This window comes from Mirounga angustirostris, unplaced genomic scaffold (assembly GCF_029215605.1).
Source record: "Mirounga angustirostris isolate CCGP_5_RB_7025 unplaced genomic scaffold, mMirAng1.0.hap1 SCAF_16, whole genome shotgun sequence".
Taxonomy (NCBI): domain Eukaryota; kingdom Metazoa; phylum Chordata; class Mammalia; order Carnivora; family Phocidae; genus Mirounga; species Mirounga angustirostris.
The window spans coordinates 28,430,353-28,451,581 of NW_026991724.1; the positions used below are offsets into that span (position 1 = coordinate 28,430,353).

The window sequence follows — 21,229 nt, forward strand, 5'->3', positions numbered from 1 at the left end:
CCCAGAGGGGGTTTAGTTTGGTCGGGGAGCTCCTTGTTGATTCTAGAGCTGGCTTTCTCCAAAAGGGTGCCCAGTGCTTTCCGGGGGGGGGGGGTGGATGGAGATGACCCTTTGGGATACGCAATGAAAATGTTAGAGCATCCACTTACTCTCTCTCTCTTTTTTTTTTTTTTTTAAAGATTTTATTTATTTATTTATTTGAGAGAGAGAGACTGAGAGAGAGAGCACATGAGAGGGGGGAGGGTCGGGAGAGTCAGAGGGAGAAACAGACTCCCCGCCGAGCAGGGAGCCCGATGCGGGACTCGATCCAGAGACTCCAGGATCATGACCTGAGCCGAAGGCAGTCGCCCAACCAACTGAGCCACCCAGGCACCCCGACTCTCTATCTTTTTAAAATAAATATTTTTTATATATTCATATTGTATATATTTCTACTATGTAGAAATTCATGAACAAAAAACCACGCTTATATTTGGGGGGTGCACCTTTGAAAAAATTTTTACTAATAGTAATATGAACCTTCTAGTCTAGAGAAGGGGACCCCTTAGGAGATCTTGGCCCCTCTTTAAGAATCTGATGACCCGTAAAGATGCCATCTCCCCAGAACACTGCATGGGGGCACACAGTTCTGCAAACAGTTTTAGGGGGCTCGGAGAGCCCCTGAAATCCTCCTGTGGGTCCAGGGAAAAAGTTCTTAGTTTTGAATGTCCTCACTCAGGGATTATTCTAGGATGTCTTGAGGCACCTTGGCATCTGGTCACCCAGCAGGACCCTCAGTTGAGGAGCCTGATGTTCAGTGTGGTGGGGCCTTATGGGCTTCTTCTCTCCGAGACTTCCTGAACCCAAGGTAATGAATAGGTCCTTTCCTTTCATCCACCTCAACAGGACAGCCCCAGTGAGCACAACAGTCCTTTTTTCCATCTCTCATCATTCACATTTGTGTTTGTACACACACACACACACACATACACACACACAGATTTGTTAGTATTTTTCATTGTAAAGCACCATCTTGCAGAACATGTGAATGCAAACACAACAAAGGCTAAAATACCCATAATCTCCTCTTTCAGAGAGAACCACTCTTCTTGTTTTGGCACATGACCTCGTACCCTATTTTTCTATGCATGTTTGTACTTATAAAAAAGCTTATTTCTAACAGCTTTAGTGAGGCATAATTGGTATACAAAAACTGCACATACGTAATGGATACAACTCGATGAGTTTGGACATATGCTTATATAAGGGAGTGAAGTCACGATCACCATGAAGGTAATAGACAGATCCATCACCTCCCCAAATTTTCCTGTGCCCCTTTTTTTGTTTGTTTCATTTTTGTTGTTTTGTGGTAAGACCACTTCACATGAGATCTACCCTCCTAGCAGAGTTGAAGTGCACGGCACAGTATCCTTAACCGTGGGCAGGCTTTTCTGGAATAAGAATGAGACAGATAAATCTCACTTTAGCTTATCTAGCCAAAAATAAATAAGCAAATGCATAAATCCTGAGGTGCCCAGGATCTTGAATCCAGGGCAGAATCTGGGGCTCTTTTCTCTTCATATGACTTTGATTATTGTCTGACTTTCTGCGAAACGGCCCCTTCCCTTGTTCCTTTCCTCTCTTTCCTGTCTGACCTTCCTCTCTCTGTCTTCATTCATTTTTCCACATCGGGTTTTTTGGGCATCTACGTCGAATCAGTCACTGAGCTTGGGGTAGGGAGCACAGTGGATAAAACTGCTCCCTGTCCTGGTCACATTCAATGCCTCCTTCCCAGTTGATTTCATGCTCGATCTCTTTCTTTCTTGTGCGTGGCCATTATCATCATATTCCACCTGTAGGCATTCAATTTTCTCTTACAACTGACACCTCTAGAAACCTCCACATGTTCAGGAGCCTTCTCTGACGGTCAGTATTCCATAAACCGCCAACTCCACGAGAGGCCTCTCTCTGCTGAATTTATGGCTTGGCAAAGCCATTTCATAAAAAATGATTAATGATAATTAACATTTTAACTTCAGGCCATTTAATGGCACCCGACAAAGGGGTCAAGTGAAACTCATGGGTGTCATATGTCAAATGTCACAGTTACGGGATGGGGCTGAACAGTAGCTGAGAGGGAGCCGTGGAGAGCGTGTGAGGAACCATACACGCCGAACATCCCGCCCACCCTGGGCCGCCTCCCCTGCCTACCGTCAAAGTGCAGCCGCCTCCACCCCAGATCTGAAGTATCTGTGCTTTAGCTTGGCTATGTGTTCGATGCCAGACTCCCTTCTCCTCTCTGTTCAATACCCAGCATGCTGCCCACTAAGGAAAGCCCACTGAGGAACAGTGCTAAGAGACTTAATTTTCTCTCAACGTCCCAAGCTGGCTTACCCTACAACTTGCTTGTCCCACTCTCAAGTCTCTGAGCTGGTATTCTCGCTGCCCGTTCACCTTCATGTCCTCATTTCACTTCCTCACCCCAATCCAGGCTCCCGGTTGCTTCCCTCCCACACACTCCTTCCCCTCTCTTCTTATTCTCTGAGGGTGTACAGATGACCCTTCTGCAATGCGCCTCCTGGTTCCAACCCGTCCTCAGAAACCCCCTTTCTGAGGGCAGCCTCACCCACTGCTCTGCCCCAGCCTCACACCAACCATCACCAACAAAGAATTTTGCAGAAAGTGAGACCAAGAACCAATGCATTTCAGAACTGGAAGATTGGAGTTCTTCTGTGAAATAATGAGATGAATGACCGAGGCCTAGACAAGATGGCAGAAGCCATGCACTAGATCTGGTTCCCCAGGAGATGGGAGCTTGGTGTGGAGACAATAGCTGGTAATAAAAAGGAACACACTCCTAGGTGAGGGAGGAGGTCAGCTCCCAAGAAGAAAAGTGTGGTAGCGAAACGAAGTTTTGATCAGAGAGTAACATCCTATGCCCAGGTTCCATCTTTGGGGAGTGGCTCTTTGTTGAGAGGATTGGGACCTCACAGCGGACACTTGGGACTGTAGTCTATGTCATGATCCCAGCAGGGATGCGAATGGCAAGCTGAGGCTGTCTGACATTTCCCAGGAAGATTGGTGGTAGCGGAAGAAGTTAATATAGTCACAGCCACATTTAGGAGCACGAGTGCCAGCTGCTGAGCTAAACACTTAACATTCATCAACCGACTTTGTCCTCACCATCACCCGACCAGTTAAGTTCTTGTTTTATCCCATTTTTTGGGTGAAGAAGCTGAGGCTCAGGGAGCTCAAGGCACTTGTGTACCATCACCCAGGTATGGAGTGGTGGCGCAGTGAGCGAAGGGTAGAAATAAAGAGTAGATAGTAATACCATGTTTCTTTTCAAACACATTTATTTAAAAACAGAAAAGTGAGTCTATTTAAAGAAAACTACCAATTAAAAACAGTACAAGTTCAGATATGGCCTGAATCTTGCAGGTAAAATGAAGACTAGCAGAGGCAGGTAAGCTCTGAAATGAACAAAACAGGCTCCAGTAAATGGTGCTGGTAGGGAATGTGTTTGAGGAGCCATAGGGCAGAGTGAGGAATTTTCCAATGTACTAAAAAAAAAAAAAAAAAAAATCCCCGCTGTTAGGCCCAGTAACAGTCCCGCGGTCCGCAGCGTTCTGACCTTGCCTCGAATGTCAATGTCAATAGCTGTTGTCACCAGTCGATGGGCCTCCTTTTTGGTACTTAGAGATTCTCTTTATGCACTTAAAAGGCATCATTAGTACCAAGTGCCTATTAAAGCAGTCTTGCTGTTCAAAATGATTTTCTGAAGCAAATGCAGAGGAAACGTGTTGAGGGTTGAAGTCATTAGCTGTGACCACAGAAGGACTGACCGTGGGCAATGGTGCCATTAATCTTGATAAGGGGAAGTGTGAGCAATTCATAAAATCCACTTGGTGAGGTTTCTCCCTAAATGGACACCCGAGTGAATGACCCCATGTCTTTGCTCTAGGTAAGAGGGACACGCGTGAGCCGTGACACGGACATGGCATAACGAGGGAGGCAGGAGGGGCTGCTGGGGGTGGGGACACAGCAGTGACTCCAGACCGAGTGGGGTGGTGGGGGGTTGCTGGGGGGTGGTGGTGGAAGAGGTTGCAGCCGGCTTTTGAGATAATGATTCCCGGGGACCAGGCAAAGCTCTAATGCTTACCTGGTAACTACTTAATCCTCATCACCGTCCGGTGAGGCGGCCACTGTTCTCACTCCCATTTTAGCATTGGGGGAACCGAGAGCCAGGCAGGGGGATCACCTGCTCATGCTGACACAGCTAATAAATGGCAGAGCTGGGATTTGAACCTGGGCAGTCTGGTTTCAGAGGCTGTGCTCTTACCACTTGGCTAATACACTATGATCTTAGATGAGATGCTTTCAGCCTCTGAGAGCTTGCAGGAGAGCATGGACTTTGAGGTCACCCAGACCTAGATTTGAACACAATTCTGCCACTTCCTCGGTATCAGGCCTTGAACGAGGGACTTGGCTTACTTAAGACTTAGTCTTCATTTGTGGAGTGAAGAGTTGTTATGCAATTATATGGAGTGTCAGGCATGTAACAATGCCTGGAATACATATGGCATTGCCCTCTTCTTCGCCATCAAGGCTCCCAGTGCTCATTGCCAGGTCAAGACGTTGATAGGGGGGTGTGGATGGACAGCAAGATGCCTGCCTCAGCCAGAACCTCAGTGGCCAGGGGACAGCCCAGACTATTGACCAGAGAGCCAGCAGCCTCCTCCCAGTCACCTGGTCCCTAACTGGCTTGTCCATCTGGTTTCTGCCTTAGAGTCTGTTATGGACTAAATGTTCATTGCCTCCAGAACTCATATAATGACATCCTCGGCCCCAGTGAGACTGTATTTGGAGGCAAAGCCTGTGAGGAGGTGTTAGGGTTAAGTTAGATCATAAGGATAGGGCCCTGATCTGATAGGGCTAGGGCCCTTATAAGAAGAGACAGGTACATCACACACTGTGTATCTCCACTACATGAGGACACGGTGAGAAAGCAGAGCTATCTGCATGCCAGGAAGAGAGCTGTCACCAGAACTGAATCAGCCAGACCTTGATCTGGGACTTTCCAGCCTCCAGAACTGTGAAAAATAAATGTCCGTTATTTAAGGAATCTGGTCTATGGTATTTTGCTATGGCAGCCCATGCTGACTAAGAAAGAACCCGAGGTCCTCACATCGGGTGGGAGAGTAAAGTCTGAAAGTGCATTTAAAACTGTACCTTCACTGAGGATTCCGATTCCGGTAAAGGTGGCTGTAAATTCTTTGCTACCCTTTCGGTTGAGTGGTAGAGTTAATTTCCCCTCCTCTTGACTCTGAACAAGCTTTAGTGACTTGCTTGACCAACAGAATACAGTGGAAGCGACCTCTGGGATTTCCGAGGATAGGTCATAAGAGACCTTGAGACTTCCACCTAGACCTATTGGAATACTTGCTCCTGGAGCCTCGCTGCCATGATGTGAGGCCCCTCAAGTAGCCCTTAGAGACTGTAGAAACCTCCACAGGAGGTGAAGCCCCAGGTCCTCCTTGGAAGTGGATACTTGAGCTCCAGTCGAGCTGCCTCTCCTAATACCGCATGGATCAGAAACAAACCATTCTCACTGAACCCTGCCCAAGAGGCAGATGCACCAGCAAAATCAATGACTGCTATTGTTTTGGATTTTATTGACCTGGGGGTATAGCCCAGGTATTGGCAGGAAAATATGAAACAAAACAGAAGACCTCTCTGGCTTATTTTATGAACTACCAAGGTTGAGAACTATTGCTCTGGATTTATCATCATTCTCACTGTTGGCATCATCGTTCTAGGGCAGGTTCTCTAAGACTTTAAACAAAGCTAAGTTGGAATTTGGAGACAGTCCCAGGCAACAAGGGAAGAAATCAGTCTCTGAGATCTCCTAAGTAATAGTCACCCTTTACATGAACACAGATTAATTCCCCAAAGAGTAGAATGTGAACCACCAGGGTACCATCAATGCTGGTCACGGTATTAAATAACGCTGGATCTCAGAGGGACCCAAACTATCCGCTTTTCAACTCTCTTTCAATCCTCTGATTACACAGAGATAACAGGTTATATATATATATATATATATATATATATATATATATATATATATATATGTGGATAATAGGCTATCTAACCTATCTATCTATATCTACATATATCTACACACACACACACACGTATATATATATCTGTCCCTGGTTCCTGGCACAGAGCTCTTAAAACCCATGTAATTTCCTAAGTGATAAGAACACTAGGAATATCTTTTGTTCTAATATTTAGTCTTTGACCTCAGTTCCTGAAACAGAGTTCTTAAATCCCTTGGAATTTCCTGGGTTATGGGAGTGTCTTTTATTCTAATGAGGTGATTCTTGGTGGGCTCCTGGATGGGGACTGGTCATAATTAGAAGCCTGGAATTTTCAGCCATACCTCCCAATCTCCAGAAACCGGAGAGGGGCTAAAAATGGTGGTAATTATCTATCATGCCTATGTGACGAAGCTTCCATAAACATCCCCAAAGTATGGGGTTTGGAGAGCTTCTGGGCAGGTGAACACATTTGGATACAGGCAGGGTGACACGCCCTACCACCATGGGGACAGAAGATCCTGTGCTCTGGACCCTCCCAGGTCTCACCTCATTACCTCTTCATCTGGCTGTTCATCTGTCTTCTTTGTCATATCCTTTAATAAACTGGTAAACATAAGTGTTTCTATGAGTTCTGTGAGTTGGTCTAGCAGATCAGCTGAATCTGAGGATGGGTTTGTGGGAACCTCTGATTTGTAGCTCAGTCGTCAGATGTTGTGGGTCACTCTGGGGACCTACTACTTGTGACTGGCATCTGAAATGAGGGCGGTCTTGTGGGACTGAGCCCTTAACCTGTAGCACCTGACACTATCTTGAGGTAGATGGAGAGTGTCAGAATTGAGTTAAACTGTGGGACACCCAGCTGGTGTCACAGAATATTGCTTGGTGTGGAGAAACCTCACGCACAATTGGTGACTAGAAGTGTCAGAAGTAAAGAGAGTGTGGGGGTGGTGAAGGAGTAAAGGAGACACACAGGAGGAAACACTGAAATTTTTCCAACATGGCACTAGCTTGGCTTTAACACCTCTCCAGCTCTTGGCAGAAATCAGGGAGTTGGTTTGCCACCAACCAAAATTCAAGTAACACTGTTCTAAATCTTTGTTCCCACAGCAACTAAGTGAGAGAATGAGAGGAATTATGAAAGAGCCACATGGTTTATGATGATCCCAACTTACCAGGAGAAGGCTGAGTCTCAGAGACATTTGGTCACTTGTCCAAGGACTCAGGTCACCATTTCTCGCCCATCTCCAACTTAACATTAAATGAAGAAAATCACACCAATAGAGGGGTCCTCTGCCATGTAAATGGGAGATAGCTACAGACAGGGAGAAGAGAAGAGGAGGCATAGAAGGTAGAAGAAAGAATGAGTCATGGAGGAAAGCAAGACTCATTGGTTTAGGAGACATGTTTCAGAAGTTACGTGAGGAAGGAAACTGGTTCAAAAAAGGAAGAACTTTCTAGTGCCAAGGCTGCAAGTGGCTATGTCAGAAAACAGCAAGAGGCCTACCCCCTTTGTTAGTTCTTTTATTTGCTTAAGATACAGTCTTTCCTCCTTGGTATTGGCTTTTCCCAAATATGTAGGGTTTCCTGACTACATGTTCATGTTTGGGGACAGAATTCTGTTACAAGCTGAGGTACAATGACTCCTAAGATGCTTCCTGAAATCCCAGTATGTCTTCAGACAGCTGGGAGAGGCGACTTATTCTCCTAAATGGCCTCCTCCCCCTCCAATCACTACAAGCCTTGAGCTTTTCGAGGGTGCCAACATGGGAGAGGGGGGCCGCTGTAGGTGGGAACTGAACCAGATGAAGAGATTGAATGTGAATCTAGATTAAATCTGGGAGGAAATGTTTGCACTTGTTATTGGGATGTGATTTACTTTTGGGCCAGCAGCCCTCATGCTGAGCTTAAGGCTTGGCCACTGGAGGTTCAGCCACTCAACTCAGGTTAGAGACCCATCAGACCACATAAGGTGCTTGTCACAAAGGCAGATCTCCCGGTGTGATTCTTCAGGTGTGAGCTGATTCTCCTGCTAGAGATCTATGGGCTACATTTTGCCAAACACTGAGCTGGTGCGTCCCAGGGAAGTGTGGACAGGGGGGAAACGTGAGGGATGCTCTCAGCCAGGATATGGGGGTGTGTCCAGGAGGCACCAGGACTCCTTTCCATCGGACATTCCCGAGAAGGAAGGAGGTCAGCCGGGAGTTCCAGTGGCATGAGATCACAGACTCAAAGACATGTAGAATCGCAGAAACATAGGCTCTTATTCATAATGGAATAAAGAATCGTGAAATACTAGAATGCAGGGCTCAGTTGGGAGAGCATGGGACTCTTGATCTCAGGGTTGTGAGTTTGAGCCCCACGCTGGGCATGGAGCCTTCTTGAAAAAAATAAAATAATAATAAAAATAGAATGTGTTTGCAGTAGAGCTTAGCAGTTAAGAATAAGTCGTATTTGGAGTTTGACTTTGCTTCATTAGCTGAATAACTGACACAGAGTTACTTCATCTCTCTGAGCTTCTTTCCTCATTCATTGAATGGGCATATCCAGAAGTATAATATAATGCTCTCCAGCACTGTTGTGACATATAAATGAGCGAGAGTGTTCAAAGGACATGGCATTGAGTCTGACACAGGGTAAGGGCTCCAGATGCTCTTATTATCATTAGCAAGGTCAGAGGATCTTAGAACCAAAAGTGATCATGGAGATTATCGAGTGAGTCCGGTGGCCATGTAAGTGACTCCCAGGGGAGAGGGATCAATAAAGGAAGAAGACTCCCTTGGTTCAGCCTCTCCTACTGGGGTGCTCCCCAGCCGAGGGGAGGGGCACTGTGGCTATCAAGGAAGTTTGGAGGGCCAGCTCCTTGAGACTGTTCAAACCGGACAATGTCATCTTTCTTTGTTTCCAGATCCCCCCTTTGCAGAGCTCACATGCCAGGTGTTTGTGGGCACCAGCAGGCTCAGCTGGGGAGAGGGGGGCTGTGTCCTCCCTTTCCCCTGCTCCGGTGTTTAATCAAAACAGTATTCAAAATACGATTCTGGGAGATTATATTGGGAGATTTGCAGGAGGCTGTCAGTGGGGGCAGAGGTGGTGGGAACAGATTGCCACTGGGGGCCCGAGGCTGGGATAATCGCAGGCTCAGACGTACCTTTCTCAGGCCTCCACCCTTATTCCTGGAGCTCCCCACCAGCAACGGAGCAGACACCGCACCAGGATGGAGCACCAGCTCCTCTTGGTATCTTACAGCTGGGGAAACTGAGAGGGGAAGGGGCGTGTCCACAGCCACAGCAAAGCAGCCATGGCACTGAGATGCTCAAGCTCTTTTCTGAGATTCCAGCCACTCTTTTCTGCCCTTTCTATACCCACTGTCTGCTGCCAGGCTCTAGGCCTGGATCCTGGGACAACCCTAGGCTGCAGGCTCCTGCTCAGAGTTGGGAGAGGTGGGGAGCACCTAGGCCTCATAAACAGGGGCTGGGGAGACGACTTCCTGAGGTCCTGGCTGGGGAGGCAGGCAGATCCAAGGGGGCCTCCTTTCCCAGGACTCACTGTTCTATAAAAGGCTGGACGGCTGGTCACAGAGTGCAGGTCAAAACTCTGTTGTCCCCCAGGATCAGCCACATGGCCTGGGGCTTAGGTGCATCTCTGCTCTCTGGCCTTCAGTGTCTGTCTCCAGATGCTGACTCAGTGTGGTGTTAAGGGTCCCTTTCCCTTCCACAAAATGGCTAGCTGGAGCCCCACTCCCAGCCGGGGGCCCTCTGAAGGCGCTTCTGCAGACTCCGCAGCCTCTGGAGGGGTCTACCTGGCTCCCCAGGAGGGGGTGGGGTCGAGAGCGCCTTGAAAGAAACCTCCAGCTAATGCTCTTTATTACAAGCGTTAATCCGGCAAAGCCGACTGGAAATAATGTTTATCTTTTCGCAGTTTAATTTCCCGGACCCTAAGCCGCGGGTCAGTGAGGGCGACTGGAGGTCCCCGGGGAGTTGGGGAGAAGGAGCAGCTGTTGCCCAGAAGCAAAGTGGAAAGCAGGAAAGGGATCACCCAGGGGAAGCGAGGGAAAGGAGCATGAACCGGAGCTGGGGTCCCTCTCCACCACGGATCCCCGTGTGACCCTGAGCCAGTCCCCTGCCCTTCCGTTTGGCCTCAGTTTGCTCATCTGGGGAAGAGGTTTGTATTTTGTAATTCGTGATCTCTAAAGTCTCTCCCGACCCCCATCATTCTATTAAAAAAGAAGACAGCGTGGGGCTGGGAAGTGGCTTGCCGGCCGTTCCCCACTGTTTTTCCAACCGCTCTTTCTCCGCAGCCTCCAAGGGGGTCTTACAGTCTCTCCCGAGGAGGTGAAGACTCAGGCCCTTCCTGCCCCAGACGTCACTGCCAGGCCCTGGTTTGGAAGCCGTCACCCGGCCTGGGTGGCCCAGGCTGGAGCCCAGCGGTGGAGACGCAGCTCCCTCAGGATCCGGTCGGCGGGTGCACACCCCGGCTGTCCTCCTCCTGCCTTCCCAAGCCCGCATCAGCTCCCCGCCGCTCCCCTCTAGAGCGCCATGCCGGGTTCACCTCCCTCTCTCCCCACGAGCAGGGGCCAGGTCCCTCGCTGGCTCAAGCCCGAGGCCACCAGGCTGGGGAGGCGAACTCGCGCCAGGCGCAGGCGTCTTCCCAACCCTCCTCCCCCCAAGCCCGGTTCCAGACGCTGCTTGCCGCGGGGCACCGAGTCCCCTTCCCAGCCCGTCAGCTCCCATTGGTTGGCCTGTACCGGAAGTGATTGCTGACACTTGATTAAATGGAAAGAATGCTCCCTCTTGTCTCCCAGGGACCCAGCAAGCTGTCACCCTTTGCCATTTGGTCCGACGGGAGGAGCGCGGGGATCCCAGCTGGGTGCCAAGGGTCGGCCAGGATTAGCCCCATTGCCCCTCCTCCCAGTAAACTAAAACCCAAGTAGGAGCCCGGAAACATACAGTTTCCAAATATCCCGACTGCTCCCCCACCTCCGACCTCCCAGTTTGTGCCCCCCTCCTCCAACGCCCACGAATCCGCCAGACGTCTCCCGGCTGGGCGAGTTAGGTACAAGGCAGCTTCAGAGGGGCTGCGCGCTAGGCGCCACGGCCTTGACCGTAACCTTGCCAGTTCCTCTCCCTGCCCTGGAAGGGACTGAGGTTTTGCCGCTCACGCTGCCCCGTCCCCGGAATCCCTGGCCGCATTCCATCCTCCCCTCCACCTTGGCCTCTCCCAGCGCCCCTGGCACAGACACGCCACACAGGTGGGGTTTGGTTTGATTATTTTTGAGGACACAAGGAATGGGGAGGAGAAGACCCAGGTGGTCCTTAGGGGCCAGGTTAGCGTTGAAATTACACAGTGAAAGGGGGCGGGGTGGGGGTGAGCAGGAGAAGGAGTTGCTTCAGACCCTGTATCAAGAGGAGGGAGGGAGACTTGGTGTACCGAGTGGGTGCACAGGGCAGACTCGCCCAGCCTTCCCACTTGGCCTTCCCCAAGGTGCCCTGGTGCCACCGCCTCCCAGCGGGTCTGACGCGTTGCACGTCCGCCTGCCACTCCCAGCTCTGAGTGCAAGAAGAGCCGGTAGAAGGGTTTCTGTGTGTTTTGTCTGTCTCTTAGGTGAAGTGAGAGCCCCCCCGCCCCAAGCCCCTGGCCAGGTCTCCCAGCTTCTGACCATGGAAGTGAGTTCGAAAAGTAGGGCTTCTTTCCAAGATCCTTCCGCAAATCGCAGCCATTGCGCTAACCTGCTGAGAGAGGAAAGGTTGATTAAAACCCGAAGGGCCGCTTGGTGGCGATTTCTAGGAAATCGGAGGTCGCTGGTGTCTCATCCGAAGGGAATTCAAGGTCTAGAGGCAATTTGCTTGCCAGAAGGAACTTTCGGACCCCGTTATGTGTAAATTCAAATAACAGCGTCACCCAGTTTTCTCAGCCAGTAGCTAATCCTGAGAGAAATTACTACAAAGAGCAGAATCTGACAGTAATTGCTGGAGGCTGCTTGATGCTTGGGGGATGTCCCTTTGTGGGGTACAATTTCCTTCCACCAGGCACAGCCAGGGGTCGGAGACACTGATTGGCAGTCACCCCCTGCAGGCGGTGAGCTCTGGGGGGGTGAGTGCTCTCCAGGGACAGCACCAAGCCTGGGCTACACTCCCCAGGGGGTTTAGGGGGCCTCGGGCAGGGCTGCCCGCTGGACTTCAGCACCGGCCTTAAACCAATTTCATGTCTCTGGCCCGTCCCCCCAGACTTCTTAGAAAGCCCTGGTTCCTGCCCAGCCCTAGCAAAACTCTTGGTAGAAGAAGGGCAGGGGCCAGCTGGCCTCCGCCAAAGGACAGGCAGGGGACAAGGGTGTCTGAGCCAGAAGGTCATGATGGTGCCCATCTGGCCCATTCCGCAGAACGAGGGACACCAGGGCAGAGAGCTAGGTTGCCCATCTTCTCCATGACTTTCTAAGTGATCCTAGGTAAGTTACCGTCTCACCCTGAGCGTCTTACTATTATTTGGTTTTAAAAGGAGGGGGGCCCAGTACTTTTAGTTCTAAGCTGCGGTTTCAGGGAGAGCTGCGGGCCAATCGCGCGCCGGGTCTGAACACCAGCATGCGGGAGAGGCAGAGAGGCGGTGCGCTGGCTGGGACTGACGCACCCCAGCGCCGTTGGGGACCCACTACCTTCTGCTCCAGACGGGTACTGGTAGGGCACTGCGGGCTCCCTCCGCCGCGGGCACGGCGCACAGTCCATCGGCAGCCCCTGCGGGGCAAAGAGGCGGTTTCCAAAGGCTTTGGCTCCTCGGGAAGACTCTGCGTACGCGGAGTCTCTGGGGCCGGCGGGCCGGTCGCCCGCGCCTGCAGGCTGTCCCGGAATCAGACGGCACTCGGGACTTCGCGGCCTGGGAGGGGTCGGAGCCGCACCTTCGACCGCGCCGGCGGCGGCCGCAGTGTGCGCCAGAGACCAGATGCGCGGTTTCTCGCTGCGGGGGAAGTGCATGGTCAACGTGGGGCCCCCGGGCTCGGCCCGCAGGAAGTCAGCTTCTCCCGACCCCAGGGGCTCCGGGAACGAGAAGGGGCGCGCCGCCAGGCCGCACTCCCGGGGCTGCAGCCGGGCCTCCCGAGCGGCGGCGCAGTACGCGGGCAGCGACTGCGAGTCTTTATGGAACTCAGCCAGCCTGTCCGCAGCTGCGGCCACTGCCTCCTGTTCTTCGGCCTCCTCCTCCTCCTCCTCTTCCTCCAGGTCTTCCAGGTCACTCAGCCGGAGCCCTCGAGCCTCCTGGCTGGCAGTTCCATCTGCAGGAGGTCAGGAGCGAGTGAGAAAAGCCCCAGGCCCCAAGGGAAATCCGCGGGAGTGCCCATCCCCGAGAAGCTTTTAGCAAGATGGCTCTGCACTTAGGGCATTCTTGGCGTTATGCACCAGGCTGACCCAACCCTCTCTTACAGTTGCCCCAGGGCTCCGGCTTGCCCCTGGGAAAGAATTGAGGCCCTAGCTCTGTCCCCACTCCTTGGAAGACTCCTCCTTTCCGGTGGAAGGAAACCACCACTTTTCACCGCCTAGGACCTGGATCTCAGTTTCTCCACCATAAATCAGACAGACACCCAAGGGGACTTCCCCACCCCCCACCCAATTTCAACACCCACAGGTAGGTGGTGTGTATTATTTAATTCAGCAAATATTTACTGAGTGCCATCTATGTGCCAGACGTCGTTAGGCATTTAGGTCTTAGGAATTTAGGGAATACTGCAGTAAGACACTTTTTAGTGGAGCTGCTGTTCTCCAAAGGGGCAGACAGACCTCAAGTACCTTCCCATAGTGGTAAGTATGGCAAACGAAATACAATAGGCCGATGTCATAGGGAGTAACTGGGGAGCTAAGTTAGCCTGGGTGGCCAGGAGAGGCTTTTTCCAGCTCACACTTCAGAAGTCAGAAGAAGCCAGTTAGGTAGAGAATTCCAGGCAGAGGGAACTGCCCAGGCAAAGGCCCGGAAGTCTGGGGTGGGGGTGGGGGGCGGGTACAAGTGCAAGGGTAAGTAAGGGAGTACCACCCTAGAAGCTGTCCCACAAGGCAGCTGCAAAAGTGCAATGGGCCTGATAGATGGCTGGGAAAACCCTAAGCGCGGTGGTGAGCATTTTTGGTACCTTTGGTGTCACAGTTCAGGCAGCCCAGGGACTCCTCTGTTCCACTCTCAGTCTTCCTCTCCTCGCTGCCTTTGTTCTTGGGCGCCCACGTCATCTTGTTCTCCTTCTTGAGGCGCCGGCGCGCGTTGGCGAACCAGGTGGACACCTGGGTGAGGGTCATCTTGGTGATGATGGCCAGCATGATCTTCTCGCCCTTGGTGGGGTAGGGGTTCTTGCGGTGCTCGTTGAGCCAGGCCTTGAGCGTGCTCGTGGTCTCCCGGGTGGCGTTCTTCCGTCGGCCCGTGCCGCTCAACTCCACTGCTCCATACCTGGGGGGAGAACCTGGCTCACAGTTCTGGGTCTGAGAACCTGGGGCTGCAGGCAGGAGACAGTCTGAGGCCTGGAAATGAGATTCAGCGCTCCTCCCTCCTCATGCGCACGCCCCCCCCCCCCAACCCTTCCCAGGCTCTTCCCAGAGGGGCCCTGTGGCAGCGGAGTGGGGAGGACTTGCAAGGCCAGCTACCAATGCACCCCGTGTCTTACCGTTCATACTGGTACTGCCCCAGAGTCGGCTCATAGGGATAATAGGCTCCTGGGTGCGCCAGGCCAGGTGTAAAATTCCCTGCAGCCTCTTTAAATTCATACTGTGGATTCTGGTGGGGGTGGGGTGGGAAGAGAGAATTCAGGACAACATTTGGGGAAGAGGCTGGGTGGCGTAGTTGCTAAGGGTGTGAACCCTGGAGTAAAAGTCTGGTTCAAATCCCAGGACCACCACTCCCATTGGCTATGTGATCTTGGGCACAGTTGTTTAACTTGCTCTATGCCTCAGTTTCCCCTAGGTAACTGGGAATAACAATAGTACCCGTAGGGTATTGAAGAAGAGCATTTGGCAGAATTCCTGGTGCAGACTAAGCAGTACTTAAATATTAGCTCTTACCAGTATTGTTACTACTTGTGACTCCTCCCCAACTCCCTCCCTACCAGCTGGGGAACTTCCCTGCCTTACTCTCTCCTTCCAGAGCGATTTCCTGGCCCTTTGTATCTTTGTGACTTTGGGCAAGGTATCTGAACCCTTCTACATCTCAACATCCTCATCCCCAAACTGAGACTTGCCTACCTCACAGAATTAATAGAAACACAGATGTGTTTTAATCAGAATGGCGTTCTGCAAAGTGTAAAATGCTGCAAAGATGTGTTTTTTCCACCCCCCACCCCCCACCCCCGGCTATACACAATCCTACCCAATTCCTTCCCTGGGAGTTTTGCCTCCTTCCAAGATTTTCCCTGGAGATGTCACACTGAGTTTTCCCCTTTGCTGCAGTTCATGCCCCCCAGCCGGATGGGTCCTGGCTCACAGACCCAGGCTCCGTGCAGTGTACTCACCAGCGCCCCGTACAGCGTGGGCGGCTCTGGGCTGTAGGGCAGGTAGCCTGGGTAGCTCGGGGCAGCTGCGGCGGCGGCGTATGGGGATCCATAGATGCCCAAGGCCGCGCTCAGCTCCGGCCGCGCACTGCCCAGCAGCCGACTGTCGTAGGATGCGCAGCAGAGAGCGGCTGCCGGGGTGGAGCCTGAGGCCACATCTGGGACGGAGCGCGGGGCGGATTCGCAGCAAGTGGCGCTGGAACTTGCAGACACCAGAAACTATGGGGGAGAGAGAGGTGCACTGCCGGATCACTTCCTCATTCCACATTAGCTACATGCCACCGTGTGCGGAGCATTCTGCTGGGATGGGAATTATCTGAAGACGCAATGTATCCAAACCGCCCTTATAGATACTCCTAAAACGTTGCTAAGGCTCCAGAGTCCCAGGGGTCCAGGCGATGGCAACGTTCTGAAAGGCGAATTACAGGAGCCCAACTCCGCTGGTTCCCTCACGGATCCCTCCTCCCGCCCCCCATCATAGGGATCCTACAAAGGCAGAGCTAGAAGTTAGCCTTAGAGACCACCATCACGTCTTACTCCTGCTCCCATTTTATAGATAGGGAATGAGGCCCAGGGAGACTTGTGCCAAGATCACAAGGCGGGTCAGAGGTCACGTTGCAACCAGACCCCACAATCTGGGCAGAAGCTGGAGAACAGCGGTGGGTGTCCCCAGAATTTCCCCAGGAAACCCCTGTCACTGCACAACACCCACCCTAATCTGGAAAAATCGAAGGAACCGGAAGCAGAGAGCTCGGGCCCGCTCAAAGAAGGGAGAGAGGATAAGAACAGAAGTCAACAAGCAAACAACTGAAAAATGGTGAGGAGGGCTCTCGGGGTCACCTCGGATATCTGTACAATAAGGCGGCCTGTCTGGAAGATCTCGAGATCCCACCCACCTCGCCGAGCTCATGGATGGTGCCCAAGTTTCGGGTCACACGATTTTCCAGCTTGCACTGGGGGAGTGGAACGTTCTCCGACAGTGACTGGGGGTGTCGGAGGGGGTCTGTGGTACATCGTACCTGCTCAGTCTGGTCTCCCCCGAGACTCGTGAGAAAGGAGGGCGCTCAGCGGCGGGCGCGTGCACTGGGCACCCGCCCCCCCTCCCCGTCTGTCCCCATCCCCCATGGAGGCACTTCTTACCTGGGAAGCGCTGCCATACGGGTGTCCAAAGTGCGGGAAGGACATGGTGGCTGTCCCTGGACCGCCTCCTTCTTCTCTTGCGAGTTCCCGCCTCAGCCCCGCGATTCTGAGCCTCCAGCCGTGCGCCGCCTCGGTTCCTTACACGGCTGCGGGTGCCCAGCGCCGGGTCCTCCGCCCGCTTGGCACGACTGGAGGCAGAGCCGAGGGCAGGCCGGCTGCCGAGCCCTGCGCTCCAGAAGGCGCCCCTCCGGCCCGCGTGGTCCGGAAGACAGAAGGGCCCATGGATGGGCAAGGAAAGGGAGAGGATGCGGGTTCCCAAAGTCGCGCTGTGGCGAGGCAAGGTGAGGCGCGGCGCGGGGCTGTGCGGCTCCCGAGGTGTCCCAGTCCAAGGTGGCCAAAGGCTCAATGTGACGTCACGGTAATCCCGGGCCGCCAGGCGGGCCCCCGGGCCCTGGGGCCCCGGGCCACCAAGCGTGCCAAGCGCAGCCAGCCCGTGCGCGCGCGCGCACTCTCACCCACACTCACACTTGCTCTGGGAGGTTTGTGCTGCTGGTGAGGAACGTCAAAGACCCCGACCCTCTCAGATGGGCGCTGGATCCTACCCCTTTTCGCCTGAAGCTCACGCGCGCGCGCGCGCACATACGATCCCTCCAAATTACCCGCGAGAAGTAGGAGAAACGCCTCCCACTGTGCGGCGCAGGCCCCGGGCGCAGCTCGTTTACCTCCTCCCCTGCGGCCCGGAGGAGGAGAGAAGCGAGCCGGGCCGCGAGGGGGGAGAGAATACAAAAAGGAGAGATAAGAGAAAAAAAGAGGAGAAAAGTGGGGGAGAAAGGCAAGAGGGAGGAGGAGGAGGGGAGAGGAGAGAGCTGAGTCTAAGTGAACAGAGGCGCGCGGGGGAGGGGAGGGAACGGGGTGGGCGAAGGCTGGGCGGAGGTTGAACACTGGCAGGTGGAGGAGAGCGGCGGCTCGGGGGAGAAGCCTCCTGCCCGGCTCCCCCGCCCCTCCGCGGCGGGAAAGTTTGTTCTCGCCACAGGCCCCGCACTCGTTGGGGCCGAGCCTCGGCGGCGTCGGTGGGTCCCCCGGGCCCGCGCGTCTTTGTCCTCCGGAATCTGGTTCTCCACCCCAGCCTCCGCAGGACTCCAGCTAGCTCCAGGCTCTTCGAGCCCTGGTCCTTGCCAGGGTCTCGACCCTGGGGCTTCTCTGCAGTCTTCTGGCCCTCCAACAGGCCGAATAGCGCCCCCTCGAGGCCATGGTTCAGTTCCCCTCGGACTCCGCCTGGAATCGCGCTCAGTCTGACCCTTGGTATCTGCAGGCGGCGGGCGAACACCCCTAGACGTCTCCTCTGAAGGCGAGGCTTGGCCGCTTCCTGCGCGCCGACCGCTGTGTCCACCGGGGAGCCGGGGAGCCACAGGAAGGCGCCGGGGCCGAGCTGCAGCCGCTGCGCTCCGCTGGGGGTGGCGCTGGCGAGCCGCGGTTCAGCGCGCGGGGACGGCGGCCGGTGCCCCGCGCTCCGTCGCGACGGCTCGGGGTTGGGCCCAGCGATCTGACCACCCGCCTCCAGCCCAGGGGTCCCCAAAGGGCCGGTGAGGGGCGGAGGAGCTCGTCTGTGCCTGGAGGGGGCTGCGTCCTCTAGGCCTGGCTCCGGACCCGTGGCCGCTAGCTTGTGAGCGCTGTAGATTCTGCGCAACCGAAGGCTCAGTCCCCAGGCCGGGAGCCAATGCACCGAGGGCCGCCAGCCCGCGACGTTGGGGTGGGGGCGGGGGCGAAAAGGGGCATCTAGTCTAGTGGGGGGAGGTCTTCGGGGGATGCTGCCGATATCCGAGTGGAACTCAGGCTTTGGGGTTGGCAGGTCAGAAACCTCAAAGTCCCGCCTTTCCCTCATAGGGTCAGGGCACTTTACAGTGTACAAAACGCACTCCCAGGTCCTCGCTGCACCTTCCCGCAGGAATCCCGGGGGGACTGGTTCAAAGGCCCAGTTGTATTTTCTAGTTGAAACGCAAGAACGCGTGGCCCAGAGGTCAGGGAACAACCTGGGTCTCTGTCCTGCGTTTTTGCAAGGCGAAGGGGAAGCCCAGTGACCAGGCAAAGTCTAGGGTCCTGGCCCAGGATCCGTGGCCGCGAGTTTTCCTCTGGAACCTTGCAGAGGGAACCGGTAGGCCCCCAAGCCAGCTACCTCTTTGGAACAACACTGGCTACCCCCGCCCTACCCCAGTAGAGATGGTGCAGAACGGGCCAGGCTCTGCAGACCTTGCAAACCACACACTCCTCCGCCTGAGATTATTGATAGGAGGACAAGCTTCATTCTAAATACTAACGAACGCAGGGAGGTTTCCTGGAGGCCGCTGCTGAGTGTCGTTACCTTGGAGAAACCTTGCGTTCAACCCGGGAAACTCCCAGTTAGAAAAAGAATTATCGTTATGGCCGGATTGATTTAGTGATAAAAAGGCCCTGTAATAGATAGATCCCTTGATTTTTTTCAAAATGCACTTTGGAGCTATCCACACATTTGCAGCGTGGATACAGCTAAGCTTTTTTTTTTTTTTTTAAGTAAGAATTGGAGAGAATTCATTAAATTAGTCCCTTGGGGAAGATTACTGCTAATTAATTAATTGCGAACATTTCCAGAGGGAAGGTATGTCAATTGTAAAGTAATAAAATTAGATAGTTGAAATACTTACTCAGCAACTTTGATCACCCATTCGTTCCTAAGCAGATTTTTTTTTTTATGACAGAAAAATGGGATGGTGGTGAAGAAAAAGCATTAGTTATGTCCCCTGGCGATCTGGTTGCAAAGGAGAAGCTACCATATAGAATGTATTGATTTTTCGCTGATTTATAAGACCTCTGCGGTATCAATGCTGTGTGCAGGGCCTCCAGGCCTACCTCTTGTCTTTGCTCTCTAGGATTAGAGAAAAAACAACAAGATTTTTCAAGAGGAAAAAAAAACAAGAGAGAGAGAGAGGAAAAGCAGTGGAGAAGTAAATTGGGAAGGTAGGACTCTGATGGTTCCTGGGTGTTTTTCTTCTCATGTAGAAAAGGACAACAAACCAAAGAGCAGGTTTTATATGAAGGCAGCTTTCTATTGTCTTCAAAGTCACTTTACCATATCAGAGTGTCTTGGGAAGGAAGGCTGCCACTTGCAGGCATGGGAGACCTTGAGTTCTTTCTTTCTCAGGGAGACGCTAGACCCACAGCAAACTGACCTGGTGCCCCTGGGGTTTGATTGTGACCCCCTGGAGCGTGAAGTGGGGTTCCCTAAAAACAGTTCGTATGAAGTGTGTCCTCTTCCCATTATTTTCAGAGTCTCATCACAAAACAGAGCCAGTGGGTTAAACCAATATGAACCTTTGTCTGGCAGAGACCTCTGGTAAAAACAAGTCTTTCTTGGAAAGTCTGGTTCAAGGAAGTGGTCACTGAATCTGTTCTCATCCTCCTGACTGTGGACAGGCACTCACTTTGGCAGCTGAGGGCTCTGGCTTTTCTTTGCTTTGTTTAGTGCTGATTAGTTTAGTTTTGGAAAAGATGCCCAATTGTGTGTGTATGTCCACCTAGAATTGTACTGAAGCAGGGAGACAAACTTATGAAGTGCAGACCCTCCCAGTTATATTTGAGGGAGTCATTCCACCCAAAGTATTTTACACAAATGGTACAATCCTTTTGTTGGATTATGCAACATGGCCTGATATTTCCTCTAGCTGATCATTAAAACAAATATGAATAAAATAAATAGTCAAAATCCTATTTGGAGCGTGGAGAGTACGCGTCCACATTGTTTAGTTGAAGTTCATGTTGCTCTGCTTTAAATTCACTGAAGGTCTTGAGCAGGCAGAGTAAAGGATGTGTCTTTGAGCAAGAAACAGACTCTTAATTATAGAGAACAAACAGGTGGTTTTCAGAGGGGGGTGGGTGGGGGATGAGGGAAATAGGTGATGGGGATGAAGGAATGCACTTTCTGTGATGAGCACCGGGTAACGTATGGAAGTGTTGAATTTCTATATTGTACACCTGAAACTAATATCACACTGTATGTTAACTAATTGGAATTAAAATAAAAACTTCAAAAAAAAAAGGCAATAAACTCTCTGACAATAAACTTGAATTCAGCACACACACACACACACACACACACAGGAATCCTATTGTATTATTTTGGATTAAATGTCCCTCATTTCCTGATGTTTTATAAAGACAGCAGATTTTACAGGGGGCGGGGGTGAATAACAACCCAGAAACGCCCCAAATCCAGTTCCAATGCCTCAAATCACAGATGAAATGTGTGAGTCTATGGGCACAGTAACATAGATGAAAATGTGCCAAATTATATTTTTTTAAGTATGGATTTTTTTTTAGTGGCTGTTTTTGAAAGGATAAGAATGAAATTTCCTCAGATCTATGCATGAATGGACAAGTGCATCTGGACACATGCATCTATAATTTATACTGACCAGTCACTGCAGGTCTCCCAGGCCGAAATGAACACTAATTGTTCTGACGGAAGTAG

The 21,229-nt window shown here is 52.4% G+C and overlaps 1 protein-coding gene across 1 annotated transcript; it reads right to left on the reverse strand.

Annotated features, from left to right (window-relative positions):
* Positions 1 to 11,804: 11,804 nt before the first annotated feature.
* Positions 11,805 to 16,773, reverse strand: IRX6 (iroquois homeobox 6). The gene is made up of 6 exons (XM_045892123.1): positions 16,729 to 16,773; positions 15,550 to 15,807; positions 14,710 to 14,819; positions 14,188 to 14,495; positions 12,730 to 13,341; positions 11,805 to 11,809 (listed from the first exon to the last, which is right to left on the reverse strand). The coding sequence occupies exons 1-6, from the start codon at positions 16,771 to 16,773 to the stop codon at positions 11,805 to 11,807; spliced, it is 1,338 nt and encodes a 445-aa protein (XP_045748079.1).
* Between the last annotated feature and the right edge of the window lie 4,456 nt (positions 16,774 to 21,229).